At 42.1% G+C, this 15819-nt stretch overlaps 2 protein-coding genes across 3 annotated transcripts in view; both read right to left on the bottom strand.

Moving 5' to 3' along the window:
• LOC146964074 (connector enhancer of kinase suppressor of ras 3-like) overlaps positions 1 to 5891 on the bottom strand; it is a 47755-nt gene extending 41864 nt beyond the window's left edge. The window contains exons 1-2 of one of the 2 annotated variants that reach the window (XM_085768236.1): positions 5814 to 5832; positions 5652 to 5723 (exon numbers count right to left, since the gene is read on the bottom strand). In XM_085768236.1, the coding sequence (XP_085624362.1) occupies positions 5652 to 5703 (52 nt within the window). In that variant the 5' untranslated portion in view covers positions 5704 to 5723; positions 5814 to 5832. Of the gene's footprint in view, positions 1 to 5651 lie in introns of both variants that reach the window. The other variant, XM_085768234.1, reaches the window with a different exon arrangement.
• Positions 5892 to 8913: 3022 nt separating this feature from the next.
• qpct (glutaminyl-peptide cyclotransferase) lies at positions 8914 to 15783 on the bottom strand. Its single transcript, XM_085766733.1, has 7 exons — positions 15625 to 15783; positions 13232 to 13378; positions 12569 to 12850; positions 11002 to 11169; positions 10254 to 10353; positions 9599 to 9715; positions 8914 to 9510 (listed from the first exon to the last, which is right to left on the bottom strand). Exons 1-7 carry the CDS (start codon positions 15745 to 15747, stop codon positions 9311 to 9313), a joined length of 1137 nt encoding a protein of 378 aa, XP_085622859.1. The 5' UTR covers positions 15748 to 15783; the 3' UTR covers positions 8914 to 9310.
• Between the last annotated feature and the right edge of the window lie 36 nt (positions 15784 to 15819).

Raw genomic sequence — 15819 nt, 5'->3', positions numbered from 1 at the left:
TCTGGTACAGGTGTTCCGCTTTATGACCTCTCTGCCTTTGTGCGCTGTGGAAAACCACAAAGACACTACTGTATGTAGCTTCCCTTTTATGTCCCAGGTGTTTATCTATTTTATTTTTCCAGGTTAAAAAACCAAAACATACTCATCCCTTCATCCACTCTACACAAAGCCACTCAGATGGTGGGCCTGGGGGCTCATCAACACAGACAGGCCCATTACAGCCGCCATGTCCATCAGCGCTCTCTAATGTAACCAGTCGACAAGTGCACGCACATCATGCATGGAGGCCTACAAACAACAACAGCCTGCGTTCAGTACCATGGCGCAACAAATATAAACAGAATGGACTGCAAAGGGGAAGTTAGTGAATTGTTTTTAAAGTTCAACCAGAGGATTGCGCGTTCACAAGTGTGTGAACAGCCAGACAGGAATTCAGTCGTTCTCTGTGACAGACTGGGAAAAAAACAGGGACTGGTCTGGACATGTTCTGAACAAGCTCTGATTTGGCATCCATTCAAATGCCCGGCTAAACCCAAAAGTGGGTAACAGTTCATAAAACTACAGACCACTTCATAATCATAATGACATTTGCGCTCCATTATAGTGTAAGCTGGTGGCGGGATGAAAGAGCTTTATGTGTATTTGGTCAGTGAGGGGGACCGTCAAGTCGGCCGGGTTCAGCATTTTAAATCCGTTAAAAGCAACTGGTGGCCCCGACTGCAACAAAGGACATGTGTGACCTGTTTTGACTGTTCATTCACAGAGCTGTTAGTTCAGTATGGCAGAAAAAAAAGCAGCAGTTGACTGCATTCCTCTCATGTTCTGTGGTTATTTGAGCATAACTGCGTTAGCAGTGCTTAGATAGCAATACCAACACGGCCATACACTTCCTTTTTCGTCCTCTTCACCAGTTCCTCCAGCACGTTATGTGGTGCGGGAGCAATTCGAGACTTTAATATCCTGGAAAATTCCAATCACATGACTGAAATGGTGAGCCCTTTAGGCAAAACCGTGTCACGCAAACGCACATAAACCAGTAAGCATGGGCAGGCGCACGCACTTGACATCCCCTCCTGCACGAGAGGTCGGTCAGCATGTGACCCGTATTTGCACTCGCACCCGCTGTGCCACCTCAGGTTGGAGCGTTTATTCCCATGGCTTAAGCATGGCACTTCACAGGCCAATGCTCTTAGGGCAGAGCGGGGCCAAATAGCTTGGTCCAAGCTAAGCTGAGATCATCAGGGGAGATTTGCAATGCATATTTTAGATTTGAATGAAAAGCAAACTGGTCCAGGTTGGCAGGGATACGAGGTAGCGCTCGGGACGGTGAGAAGGACTATTGACTAAACGCATGAATGCAAACTGATAATATTTTACACATGAAAATCACGACCAATAGAAAGTGCTTCATAATGAATGATTATTGTGCTGTGTCGCTGTCCAAACACACTATCACAGCTGAACACGCTGTCTCCAAGCTCAATATCAACTTTTAACCACCACATCAATTTTGAATACTGCATGCTGTGCTCTTCCCTTTTCTCTGCATCTCCTCATCGTTAGAACAGTGGCATTAACTATTAATGGTTTCTCTACAAGTCCCCATATGTTGCAGCTCCTCAGGCTGTAAAGGCTGAGACAGCGGGCCGTGTGAGAAACAGGCTGCGGAGGGGCCGGCAGGAACAAAACCCAGGCAATCCCTTTCAGCCACCTCTCCCCAGGGGGAATCCTCTTACAGCACTTCCCCTGAACTCTAAAGGCCATTTTCTATGGAAAGGTAACATGGTTATCTGCCCATCAATGGAACACAATAGCTCGATTTTAAAAAGGCCCAGTGGCCGGGTGACTGTAAACTGGTTAATGACAAAGACGAGGAGTTTTAACATTGACGGGACAGTTACTAACATTTGAATAAATTATTTCACCTTGTTACTTCCTCGTATGCGTAGGTCAAAGGAGAGGATGTACTGGTTTCCAGTGAAGTCCTCTGTTTGGATTAATCGAACACCTGTCCTCCCTGATACACACACACACACACACACACACACACATACACACACCGCCTCCACAGCATAAGGGTTGCTAAACTGGATTAATGATGCCCGTGGAGGCTGTCCAAACATAGACACTTTAAAACAGAGACAGTGGATGCCTTAAAAAGAAGTGAGGTGTCTGTACGACGTCTGTTCACACTCCAGTTTAGGAAGTCTCTGTTTCAGCCAGATAAAGATCAGAGACCATCATTGCCCACACCTTGCTATCACCTCTACAGATAAGGCTGCTGACTGTTCCCATCAGTGCAGTCACTTAGCATGTGTGGACTCAAACGCGGCGGTGTTATTTTTCCAAGTGCCCGCTCGTTCAAAGACAAAAAAGAAAAAAATCATATGCAGCACATGTTTGTCACCTCTCTGACAACCTAATTACCTTTTTGGCACTGTAGTGCTACTTGAGAACCAGGATACAACCCCCCCCCACACACACACCCTTACTGCCACTCTCATGTTTCTGATCACATGACAACTAATCAAACACATCTGGGCTGCCAAGCACGTGTCCTAAGTCTGCATAACCACTCATGTTGTTAGGGAGGAATGGTTTCTGATTATGGAGAATGTCCACACACACACACACACACACACACACAAGACACTGTAGCTCTATTAGCTTATCACTGGGAGCCAGGCCTTGTATAGATGCGGCAGGTCTAAAAAAGGGGGGTGTGAGGTACATGTAGGCCACTAGACCAGCAGGACTTTATTCATGACCTCATGCTCCAAATAAACTTCATTGCTAAAATTCACGTGCCTCTGTCCATTTACAGATACATGGCTTTGAAATTTGATTAGCCCAGTATATTTAAATGTAGAAAACGTTGGAGGACATCCAGTGTGCACTGCACTGCAAAGGCTGGATAAAAGCCATTCAGTCAGACAGTAGTCATGCAGGTTTGTGCGTCTGGGATGCCTTGTTAAATCTTGGCAGTCACACTCGTGAGTAACTACAAGGTGGATGAGAGGGGAGGACAAGAGGAAGAAGTGTTTGAGTGTAAATGAGAAGTTATTCAGCTGAGTTGGAGCTCAACTTTCCCCCGATGATCACTGCCAGCCTGTCTCAGCTGAAGCATTGCCCACACGGAGTCAGGACTATATTTGGAAATTGACTTGCAGCATATTACGACTTAAACTTTTGACTTTGTGAACATGAGTAAGTGGGTCGATGTATTTATGCCGCTGATATAGAATAAGCGCTTGATTTGTCACAACTAAATTTTTTAATTAATTCAGTGACAACATATTGTGGCCATACCCTATCTAAGCTGTCATTAGGGCTGATTCCCCCCCTAGGCAAGGAGCTCCTCACATGACATATGGCACACCAATCACACGACACCACAGGTCCAGGTGGAAGATCAGAGCTTGTGGTGAAGTAAGTTACGCTTCAGGGCATCTCCCAGTCCTCAAACAAAAAACAACAGTGTTTTAAACTGAAAGAACCAAAAGTCCTTTCACTGGCAATAAACATCAGCCAACCACTGCTTGATCCTCTTGAACAATACAAGTGATTAACAATTGTCTCAATACACAAAAAAGGCCCTGTCCTACTAGGGGGGGTGAAAACAACCTGAGGCAACCACGAACATACAGTGCTTAGTGAGACTTTAATTTGCCTTCTTTCACACACCCGTGTTTGCCACTGGTGTGAACAGGTCAACACTAGGCCACGACCCTGCTCTCAGCAAAAGGTTTTTACCACGGTTTTCAGTTATGAAAGGATTACACAAGTTATTCCCCAGTCAAACAACATCACTGGTGGTTACATGCTATGTCGCGGCTGTGCACTGTACAGCGGTCACGGAGGACACACAACACAAGTCTTTTTTTCTTTTCGCCTGGACACAGTTGGCGACTGCTGGCCTGGCGCTCCCTTGGCCACATGCTCTGCTGTTCTTGCAAACAAAGAGGTTAAACATGCTTATGGAGCATCTGACGCTACACAATGAACAAAATAGCCTTGTTAAGGACAATGTAGTGTACGTTATTGCGATTTCATGTTAAATCGCTAAAAAACTAAATCATTAGTCATGCAAAGTGGAGCAACCAGTGTTGCTAGTTCAGAGCTTTTACCAAAACTGCTAAAGGACAGATCAAATTTCTTGCAAAGTAACCCATTGACGATCGTGCCTCTAACCCAAGCCAATGACTATTCACCCTTCCAAAAACAAAATGAGGAAAATTACATATCAGAAGATGACTGTATGATCAACTTCTGGAAAAAACAACAGCACTGAAGTGACAACAGGACAACAATGACAGGACAACCTGGTGGCCCCCGCCCTATGACCCACCAGTAGTTCACTGCATGTTGACCCTGTGTTCAAATTCCCATGTCCATGCACCAGGTCTGCATGTGTCACTTGCGTTAGTTCACTCTACCAAGTTTGTAAAGGGTCTGCAAATCCACTGGCCAAGAGCTGCAGAAACAAACGCTGAGTCAGATTTTTTTTAGACTGACAGCGACGGGACCTGTGTAGACAACTAATCCTCCATCCATACGTGCCCTGGCGGGGCTCTCCTCGCTGCACACACTGAAACTAACCCCTCCACAATCCCCTCTAGCTCCCCAGCTATAGATGAGCACTGGAAGGCATGCCTAAATCAGCAGTTACTGTGCTCCAACACAGTTACAGTTCCAAGCGATGACAAAAGAGCTCGCCCTGAAATACAAATTATGAGATTAAACAGGGAAACCCCCTATGATTTGTGTTGGGATTTGTTTTTTGACAGTAAAGCAAAGACAGACAGCTGTGTCCTACCGGTGGCCATATAAACAGCACGTCAGTCCTTTTGCAGGATAATGTAGACAGAGTTCACTGTTCCTGTGTTAGGAATGATTGGACTGATACTATTTACATCCATGCTTCACATACCAGTTGGTGTCCCTCACTAGACATAACTATGCTGTGACTGAACTCTGGTTCAAAGAGAACTGAAGCTGTTGCCATAACGAGCATTCCTGTCAGGTATGGTTTTTCTGAGCTGTCACATCCTAAGAAGCACTAAAACAGTGACAGTAAAATGATGGATGGCATTCAAATTATTTAAATTCTTCAGAAGGCAGTGATTTCTTAACTCAATGATACAAGAGAAACTGGTTTAAATTCAGGATAACACCATTCATGCATTGCTTGAGTGAACAAACTTTGATGAATTAGAATCCTTATTAGTTTAAGTAGGAGTTTGTGGTCTCAACTTTCAACACCGGTGTGTTGTGAGACTGGGTTAAGCGTTTCTTTACCAGCAAAGTGTTCAGCAAATGTTTGAAGAAACACTTGGTAGCTACAATTCAAACGTCGCCACAAGCAGCACTTAAGCGGGTATATCAAAGAAAAGCTAACAGAGCCGAGTGAACCTGCCGACATGTGTAGCCAAAGTTAAAGAGGAGAAGGACGCAGTGCTATTGTTATGCGCCTCAGTGGAGGTATGTTGTCACACTGGAGCAGTTTCTACGAAACTCGCTGGAGATAACCGCAGAGAGCGACTCACAGCTGAGACACACTAAGCGTACGGAGAGACGGTGTTTCTGTCAGGGGAAATAGGCGCAATTTAGTACACAAAGTTGTCAGCAAAGGAAAGTGCTCCACCGTTTACCTTTCATCCAGTCGACAACTTGCTTCGGCGTCCACTTCGTTATCGGCTCCATGACTCCCTCAGTAAAATAGCCTATCAAGAGAGAAAAAAATACGCCAATAAAAAAAATTGGCTTTAAGGTTTTCAAAGTTAAATAAAAAACAATAATAAAGAAGCTGTCACATTCTTCACGACTGCTCGGTGCTGTCCGTCTGTTTGTGTTCACTCACTAAACAACTCTGTGCACGCATGACTGCGGGCCGGACTGAAATCCCTCCCAGCTCCTTACTGCCCGGTCTGGGATCAATGCGGCGTTCATGTGCTGCTTGGAATACTGGGAAAAATTACTGCTGGGTGAAAAGTAACGACAAAGAAGCCCTGATTAGCCACCGTAACTTGTTTTTCTATGGGGCAGATTAAGCTGGTTTAATTTTATGATTTATTTACTGTATAGGCTATTAATTCGTGTTCATTACTTCGATTAATTCGATTCTTTAATGTGTGTTTTCCTAACTTTAGTGACCGGTAGTAACACGGTGTTGTTTCACCTTTGACAGCAAAGCAAATCGTCTCTTATTGATTATAATAAAATAGGAAATTTCAATTTTTATTTATGATCATGGCCAATGTCTTCACACAGTATGGGGCTGCGTTAATGACAACTAAGAAACATAATTCAAGGGATTTACGAAGTGCACCTGAATGTAGCATGTAGAATGTAGGTAGTTCGTGTGTGTTGACCGCCCTCATTTGAAACTGGAGGCGTGTTGCTACAGTATAACCTACCACACAGTGTGTTAGGCTACTCAGTTTATGATTTGTTACCCCTGGAAAAATGAACGTAAGAACACGGGGTCTGGAAAGTATGTTTATTTTTAAATAATGTTTTACTATTAATTCATAACTTTATTCACTGTTCAACTAACCTAGCATCTTATTTGTCACTGTGATAGAAAACTGACTGGCAGTGCTTATGACACTAAGTCATCAGTGCTTTATTGTGACTCCAATCATAGTCACAGTCACCAAGTTGTAAGGACATCCATGAAAAACACCAGAAGCAGTAGAGTTTTTCTTATGAATGAGCTGAATGTGACTCACTAGTGCTCTCTGTTGGTACCTTGCTTCCTTGCATGTAGGTAGTATTAGTCTGTACTGTGCCACCCACCCTCTGCACAAATTTGTACAATAATGCTTCACATTGCAGGCTACAGTCTCACCAACTAATTTAGGAAACATCTCGAATCCAATAATGCAATGAAACTGGATGCTGGGCCCCAATGAATCTGAAAACTCTATCAGCTGCAGTGGAAAATTCACAGTTTCAGTAACCAAGATATTTATCATATGTTTCATATCATATGCTATTTAAATTAAGTTTTCTCTAATACTCATGAATGTCATGTGTAGTCAACTACATTGATGTAATGCTATATTTAAAATGGAGAGCCAACATTATTGACTTAACTGATATTAAAACAAAAACAAACAAATATAATGACTTTGTGTGTAGTCATAGTCATGTATTCACAGTCATGAGTGACCATAAAATCATGCATTTAAGCTTGTTCTTGCCTCACTCAGTGGAACATCATATTTGTTACATAATGCATGGTTGGTGGGAAGAACCAGTACACGGGCCGTTTACTTTGATAGAAGAGAAAGCACGTCAAGTAAAATCTATAGCCTATTAAAATGGTTTACAAGAAACTTCTTGTTCAGGTAATGTTTTACAATCCTAGTTCCCATCAATGATAACCTTTTCCTACCTGTTTTTTTTTTTTAAACTATTTCTAACACGCCTTTCATGGGAGAGTCCCAGTCCTTCCCATCACTCTTCTACAGCTGGAAGCAGTTGTCTACTCTGCACTGTAATCAGCTAAACATTAAAGATCAACTGTTATTAAATTTGAATCTGTGTTCTCAGACAAAAAAAAATACAGGAAACCACAATAAAGTATAATCTAACAATTTATTCTGCTTCTGCTCATTTTCCTAGTTCAAACATGCTGGTTGCTCTGACCCCAGATATACACCAGTATGTATTTAAATTTTAAGTTATTTTAACTTCTCAATAACTTAATTTTTCTTTAATATCTGTTTTGGTGATGACGATGAGTAGAATAAGATACAATAGAGAACAAAGAATGAGGCAAAGGTCACTTAAGTTTTACTGTAGTTTACAAGTCAGAGAAGGCAGGAGTGAATGGGTGGAGACAATGGAACATGTTCTTGTCTTATTTGGCCTTTGAAGAAGAAGACAGAGATATACACCATGTTAGTTTATGTTGTTACCAGGCATCATAAACATTTCTGACTACAGCAAACGGGGGAGTCAGGGCCACGTTCAGTTCTCATGAGAGTGGGCTGGATTTGAGAGGATCTGCGTGGTGTGGAATTCAAGGGAGGTCCTCCCTCAGAGGATTAAGTGAATCATGGGATTGTTGTTGAGGCGAGGCGGAGGGATGCAGGGAGTGTTTGGTCTGCTTAAGAAGAGAGGGCCAGAGCTTTAGAGTTGAGAGAGAGGGGGGTGATACCTCTGGAGTTGACACAAGACTGAAAGTTTGGGCTGTTTCTGATTGGCTATTAAATCATAATTACCGAAAAAGTTCACACTTCCTCATGGGAAAGGTCACCTTTCTTTATCATAATGACCAGGCATCAGAGCAGGATTAACAGCTTTACTCATGGCTCCTAAAATACTAACATTAAAACAAAGACTTGTAAAGATAAGCAAACCCTGCATGATCTGCTTTGTATTCTGAATCAAGATTTATTTCAGCCTCAAAATACAGGAAGTGCAGATTTGGCACAGTATATTATTCTGGGATCTACATTAAGGTTGGACTAATAATGTCATATAAACAGAAGGCAGGCATGTGAAACATCACCACAGGAAGTTATCCACTTCACCATCGGAGGTGGCAGGATATGAAGGGCCCAAGATATTGTGATAATCAAAATAAACCATAACTTCCTGCCACTGACCGGTTCTCTCTCTAAACACTGAAGAGATTTAGTGCAACAGAGGAAATGTCACATACCCTGCAGCTAAAACCACCTTGTGACTCTGTCTACATACAGTACTCTTTACCTTATGTTTCGTGGAATTTATGTGACTGCCACCTATTGTATAAATCATAAGATATGTTATTATACCATAATATTTCAAATACAACATATCACCATCTTTGGACTTGTAATGCATTTATGTATTTGAGTGCTTGCAGGGAAATTGTTAAAAAAAAAGGACATCACAGCATTTTGACACATAATTTATACATCTAACACTTCTTCCTCGTCTCTGATACGACCCGAGCAGATCCCAGACATTAGCATTGACACTAAGATGCCTCTTCCCAGGATAAATGAGGGGTGTAGGCCTAAATAAAGAGAGCAGTGTAGTATAAAACACACAGCGGATCCTGTGTGCTCATCTCACTGGGGCGAGGGCTTGAAGGAAAAAGTCTCAGAGTCTCTTATGAAACCAATTGCAAAAAAAAAAAAAAGGTCTCATGTAAACTTACAAAGGACAAATTATAAACATTTACTTGTGAAGACTTCGATTTCAAAACAAAACATGAAGTTCTTTATATGAACGTACAGTATGCTCACAGCAGTTGTGACTGCAATAAATGTGTTGGGCTATACCTTGTTGCAGAAAATGCTAACATGAATTTTTACGGTGCATTCTGTGGGTTTGAAGGGTTTGAGGGGACTGAAGGGACGACCGGTCTGGCACTGAGGTACTCTAGAACAAAGATCTGCAAAATCTTGTTGAGGTTCTGGATGGAGGAGCGATCCAGGTTCTGTTCGTTGTCATCAAATGTGTGCCACACGGAGGGGAAGGGGGAGGGGATGAGGTGGAGGACACGTACACCTGACAGAGAAGCACAGGATGGGGATTAACAGGTATACAGGATGCGATTATTTTTGCATTAGTGTTGTTATTTAGTGTGTGTGTATACCTCTGTTTAGGAATGGTATATGATCATCTTGTATGTGGCCAACAGGTCGATCGGGCCAGAAATACTGCACGCTGATAGGATGATCCACCAGCTGATTCATGGAGTGAAGTCGCTTTTCTGAGGATATACAAGACAAAGAGTGAAAAAAAGTGCATTTGTAAGCACTTTACAGAAAAAAAAAACATACATATGATATATTAATTACAAAATCAAGACTGTAAGTGTGGTTTGATGAGTTTGGATTCATGTCTGTGCAGCATAACCAAACAATCCTACAACTATCATCCCATGTTGGTGCAATTGAAACAAATAAAGAAACCTGTCATATTAAAAAAAAAGTAGGCTGAGATAGTAGGCTTCCAGGGCCTTTACAGTTTCATTAGTAATTTTGCCTAAAAAAAGAAAAAAGAAAAAAGGAATTATCTCTACAGTGCAGTCAGAGCAGATGGAAAAACACGGTGTAATTGCAATCATTTGTCAGCACAGTTGGCACACTGGCCCCCATACAATGATAGCTCTTTGTGAGATGACTAACACATTAATGATGTGTAATTACAGAAACTGAGAGTTGATTTATGGGCTCTTGTGGCACACCTTCAGCAACGTAAAAAGCCCCACGTAACACCATTAATTTTTCAAACACTGGATCATTTACCAATGTTCTGCAGTCTGGAGAGCCAGGGGGTTGTGCTGGGGAACTGGTTGCCAAAGTGAGGGCCAGGAGCTCCAATCAGGTCCAACAACACAAACAGATCCTGGGGAAGAAGAGAAGGGAAGGAAAAGGAAGGAAAGGAAAGGGGATGAAGCATTCTGGTGAGAAACTTTCTCTGGACATCCTGAAGATAAGTCTCTGACCAGGAGTCTGTTCCCATAATAATCCCACCTCAAAACCACCGCTTTGAGGTGGCACCTCACGTCACGCTATCTCTGCAAGCCACACCCGCTGCTCCGTTCACATGCATGAACACACACATGCACAGACTTGATACTGTCTGCTTTATCTCTCCCTGTCCGCACAGGAATGTCTCCATTTGTTGATAAACACCGGCTCTATCTCTGTGTTGCTATGATAAAGAAACATCTACCAATTAAAGTGACGTCTTGTTATCGGAGACTGTATAATAGATGATCTTTGATATCAAGACACCCGAGCCTCCCTGGAGATAAAATGAGTGGTTTTGTGAGCTTTTTGAAATTTCTGTAAAATACAGAAGAATAGACGTGAGAGCTCCCTTGTTAAGGTGTCTGTGTGGGCTGTGTGTGTGTGAGAGAGAAGATCAGGGCTAAGCAGATTGTGCTGAAATTGATGTGGGCTAACAAAGGGATGATCTTAAGTGTGATTAAGTGATTATGCTAATCTGGGTTGGTTTAGACAGAGGAGGATGAGCAGAACTGGTACGCACCATGCTGTGGAGTTGGTTGGTGCCTGTGGCTCCGGCAGGGTGCGGGGTGCTCTCCATCTTCTGGGCCAGATGGCGTGAGCCGTACAGGGAGTCTGTGGGGGTCCACTGGAAAAGGGCCTCCTCTCCATCAAAGAAGATCAACTGCAGTGTCAGGTTGGGGCTGGAGCTCTACATGGGAGGTACAGAGATAATACAGTGAGACATAACAACTGCAGTCTCCATTCCAAGAGATTTGCTGCCCTCTAGTGGTATTTTATGTGACAGTGATGGGAAAACAATGGAGTTTCAAAAGAAGGTTTTATGTCGTGAACTAGAATTTCTTATGTTTTCTCCTAAAATGACTCTACTTTATTACAAAGCCAACAATATCCTGATTTAGAGCTATGACATTGATAATGTCTCCTCCTCTGTGGCAGCATTGTATTTGTATTCAGGGTGATCCCTATTCCCCACAGTGACCTTTGTGACAGACAGCTGAGTCTGACAAACATGTCCCTTGGCAGATCTCCCTGTCACTGTCCACCCAAGAGATGTGACTCTCAACTGTGACACAGAAAAAGTACAGAGCAGCAAACTACATGAATACTAAGCATATTGTTTATGCACCATTTGTGCAACAACATTAAAACGCTGTTGAAGACAAATTTGTGTCATTCATGAGACAGAACCAACAATTTTAACTATATAAATTATTTTACTATTTTAATGTATTTTACTATACAAATTTAGTTTGAAATGTTGTTGCCATCATTGATATTGAGTTTGAGCATAGATATTTGCAGATGTTTTTATATCAATGTGTAATTCACATATGAAATTTTTCATTAAAAGTGTCATTAAACTTTAATTTAAGTGGCATGCACTACACATCTTAGTGAATGACCCAAAGATAATGCTGACATGATAAACCTGATCAATACATTTCATCACTACCTGTCTTTACATGGCATTTGTCAACAGTCTTGTGAAATGACAACACAAATTGTATTGTCATTGTAACCACAAGCTGATAAACAGCAGATTGTGTCATAGGGCTCCACTGTGGTTACAGAATGTGTACTGATCCACAGCTGAAACAAGTCCCCAGGAAATGTGCTACTCTGTTCACTATACTACAATATCCAGGTATGTCAGGAAAATATAGAATGACAACAGTTTTATCTAGTATTTAATTAATCTGCAGCAGTAAAAATGTTTCCTTGTTTCCCTTCAACAGTCACATCACATGCTTGAAGTGATAAATGGTTCCCACGTGTGAGTGAAAAAGTCCAGAGTGATGCTCGCCCAGTTGGGAGCTGGCTTGTCTGCCCCGTGTTTGACCTTGTTATTTTCAAGCTCACTACCATGACTGTTGTTGTTGTAAGACTTAATTATGATTCATGGCAACAAGGTTAATTCTTTCCACAACAACAGAGACTACTGCACACCCCTGTATGGCCTATCTGTAATTGACATTCTTGTTTGAACATTGGATGTTTTTTGTTTACAGGCATCTATGGGGTTGCAGTCAAACTAAACCCATGTTTCATTTTCTACAGTACTGTGTATTGTAGATTTAAGTCGCTACCTTCTGAGCTTTCAGTTCTTCGTCCAGGGCTCGTGCCATCTCCAGCATCATGGCACAGGGAACAGCAGAATCTGTGGCGCCTTGGAACTCCCTCCCGTGCCACTGTGGGGGGTAGTACTTGGAGTCGTAGTGACAGGCCAGAACCAGGCGGCGTCTGGCTGATGGATTGAGCGTGGCAATCAGGTTGGTGAAGGGCAGCGGGCCGTAGGGTGTCTGTGACATGAACCTGTCCTCTGTCACCTCCCAGCCTGCTCCCAGGGAGCCCAGAGTTGTTTTAATATGCTGAAAGAAACACAAACACACACATATAAAAGAGAACAGGCTGATTTAGACCTGTTGCTTGTCTATTTATAATTATTTTGTGATGACTTCTTGAACCTATTGAGCTGAATGTATTTTCTATTGAAAGACAGGTTGGGACAAGACGTAAAATGTGGAGAAATCACCCACAAGTGTTAACTAGTGCGATATCAGCTGGTTTAAGCTGCTTATCTTTGCTTTCAGTTCCCATAATGCTGCTACTGAAATACTGTGTTTTCCCACAAGGTAAAAGATCTGGGATTTTGACATTTATCTCACCAATTACTGTCAGCTTTGGGTATCACTAATACTATACTGTATCAGACTGGTTGTTATATATTATCCTACAAATGGTAAACTCACCTCCTGCACAGCTTGGCTGCCTGCAGAGCCTGGGTACCTGGTAACCAACAACGGCCTCAGATCCCTCTGCCACATCTGCTCCAGGTCAGTGTGAGACAGGGCGGTACGGATCTCATCTCCTGTTAGTGTGATGGCTCTGTGCTGGAGCTGAACACCACCAGAGGAGACAACAACAAAAGACATGAGACATGGCTAATGACTGGCTATTGAGTGACTATTGCAATGCTTTAGATGAAATGCCACTGTTGATCTGTTGTTCTGTCAGCACGTCTGTTGCAGCATATTGTGTTTTCAACCAACCTCTTAGTAAGAGCCTGTAGCAATCTTGCTGATTCATTTCAACTGATAAACAATGCAGATGACACACAGGTCACACAACCAGTAATGTTACTGTGTCGTAAGATAAATACTTCTTGAATTGTGACCACGGTGCGTCTCTCTCCTTTGTCATGGCTGTAGGAGCCATCCAGGCTGTGACAGTTACTGTGTCACAACAGTAACTTCCTCCTGTCTTATTACTGGAAACCACAATGGAATTTTTTATTCCTATATTTAAGATATGTTACGGCTATTAGAGGAGAACATCCTTCTTAAATAGGCTTATTGACAATCAGCTACTATATAACAACACCTGTTTAATGTCTAGAAAAGCCATACACACTGTTCATCTATAAGCAGTTTTGTGTCAAACACTGTCAAGTTCTCTCTATCACCTCCACAGCGTGAGATACAAGAGGCAATTAGACTTGTGTGAATAGACATTGATTAGGTAGAAGTGAGAGGCTCCTGTTAACGCCTTATTACTCCCTTTTGCTCGAGGAAAAGGAGCGTGACTGTAAAAAGCAACACAACCTGGATTTTGATTTCACGTATCAAGCTGTGTGTCAATGCAGTTTGTTTAAATACACACACATACACATCGATCCTCTGATCCCATGGCTCTTTTTTTCATTTGGTCTCAAAGTTCAGCTGCTGAGAAGCACGGTTGTCCTGGTAACAAACTGAACTGACAGGGGGGATGGAGAGCAGGAGCATTAAGGAAAGGGCTGATGGTGAATATCAGAGCACGGCCAGTGTCTCTGTAGCTCCTGCCTCTCTGATAACAGGCAGACTGACCAGTCCTACATTGCCAAGATGTTGGAAAAAGCCTCATACATGTAATTATTGTCATTATCAGTTAATCTGATTAGTTTTTTTTAATTTTATTCTTTAATGAGCATAAATGTATCATAGAAATAGAATTTATTGTTATTTTCCAAGAAAATCCAAAGCTCATAAATCAGTGAAAAGCACTAAATAATCCCACCCACGAGGATAGAAACAGTAATGAGTCACATTTTTTAGGCCACTGAATTGATTTTTCATTGATTATCTGACTTTATAAATGAACACTCATTTTAGTCTTTGAAATGAACATTGTTTAAAGGGAAATCACTGTGGACATACTGATTTGGTTTCACTTGTTTTTGTTTTGAACAACAGGAGAAGCCACATTCCTTAAGCCTGTTCATTACAACTGAAGCATGCATATTCACTTCTATAAACCCCGTTCACAATACGCATTGGGTCCATGCTGGCTGACTCATGCATCAATCCTGTAATTACACAGTGGAGTACAGCTACGGCGCAAGAGGTAGAATTATGTGGCCACACAGACTGAATATAGTCCTCTTCAAGAGCTGGGGCTCACTGAGCTCAGAGAGGGTTAAAGGGGGTCCACTTAAGATCTATAAATACCAAGACCTGCAATTGGAGGATCAATGATGATGACCGTGCTGCCATAGCAACCAGGCATAGAGAAAAGCAGGAGAAGATCACTGATGAGGAGCAAGAGTGGCCAGGCATACTCAGGTGCATCTCAGGAGAATTACACAACAAGTGCTGTGAACAGTGCAGAGTATTGCTGGGATATCAGGAACAGCTATTATAAATCATGACTGGAAGAGCTGTGTATGAAAACCTGTAGTTTTTACTTCTCTCATAGAAGAACAGTAGCCTGTTGGTCAGTATGTTAATCATGCACAGACTGACAAAGTAGCCTAAAATAAACGAATGGCAGACATATTTCCTGCAATTAAAGATTTCTCCATTTAAGTGCAGGTGCATTTCTGATGACAATAACTGTTATTCAGTTCGGTAATTAATTAGTTAATCGCTAACTGCAATCAATCGTTTGATATGGTACTTTTTTATTTTACTTTTTTTTTTTACTTTACTTTTTTTATAAAGTAAGCCACGTGACACTAACACATAAGATACAAAAACATTGCATGTGGCAATTTTAAATAAATGGTTTCACTTCCGATTTTCTGATTGCCCCCATGTAGATTTACTGCTCCGACTACCTGCCCATGTGTTCAGACAACAAAACGTTTCTCTCTTAATTGATCTACCTTTTCTTGAGTCCAGGGGATTCCGTAGGAGCAGTGGAGAAATGGCATCCAAATAGACACAACGTAAATGAAACGCATTATACTGCTTCGCTCAGCCATCGTTGTTGTCGCTGCTCTCCACATTCCTGTCTCTCCTCTGTGAAAGCTTACAGATCATGTGAAAAGCAGGAGGCAGTACCCGAGGCTCTCTAGACC

Source organism: Trachurus japonicus, chromosome 22 (genome assembly GCF_045865225.1).
Source record: "Trachurus japonicus isolate A0001 chromosome 22, Traja_1.0".
Taxonomy (NCBI): Eukaryota; Metazoa; Chordata; class Actinopteri; order Carangiformes; family Carangidae; genus Trachurus; species Trachurus japonicus.
Note: the sequence above shows the minus strand (reverse complement) of the source record. Positions and strands in the feature narration are given on the sequence as shown.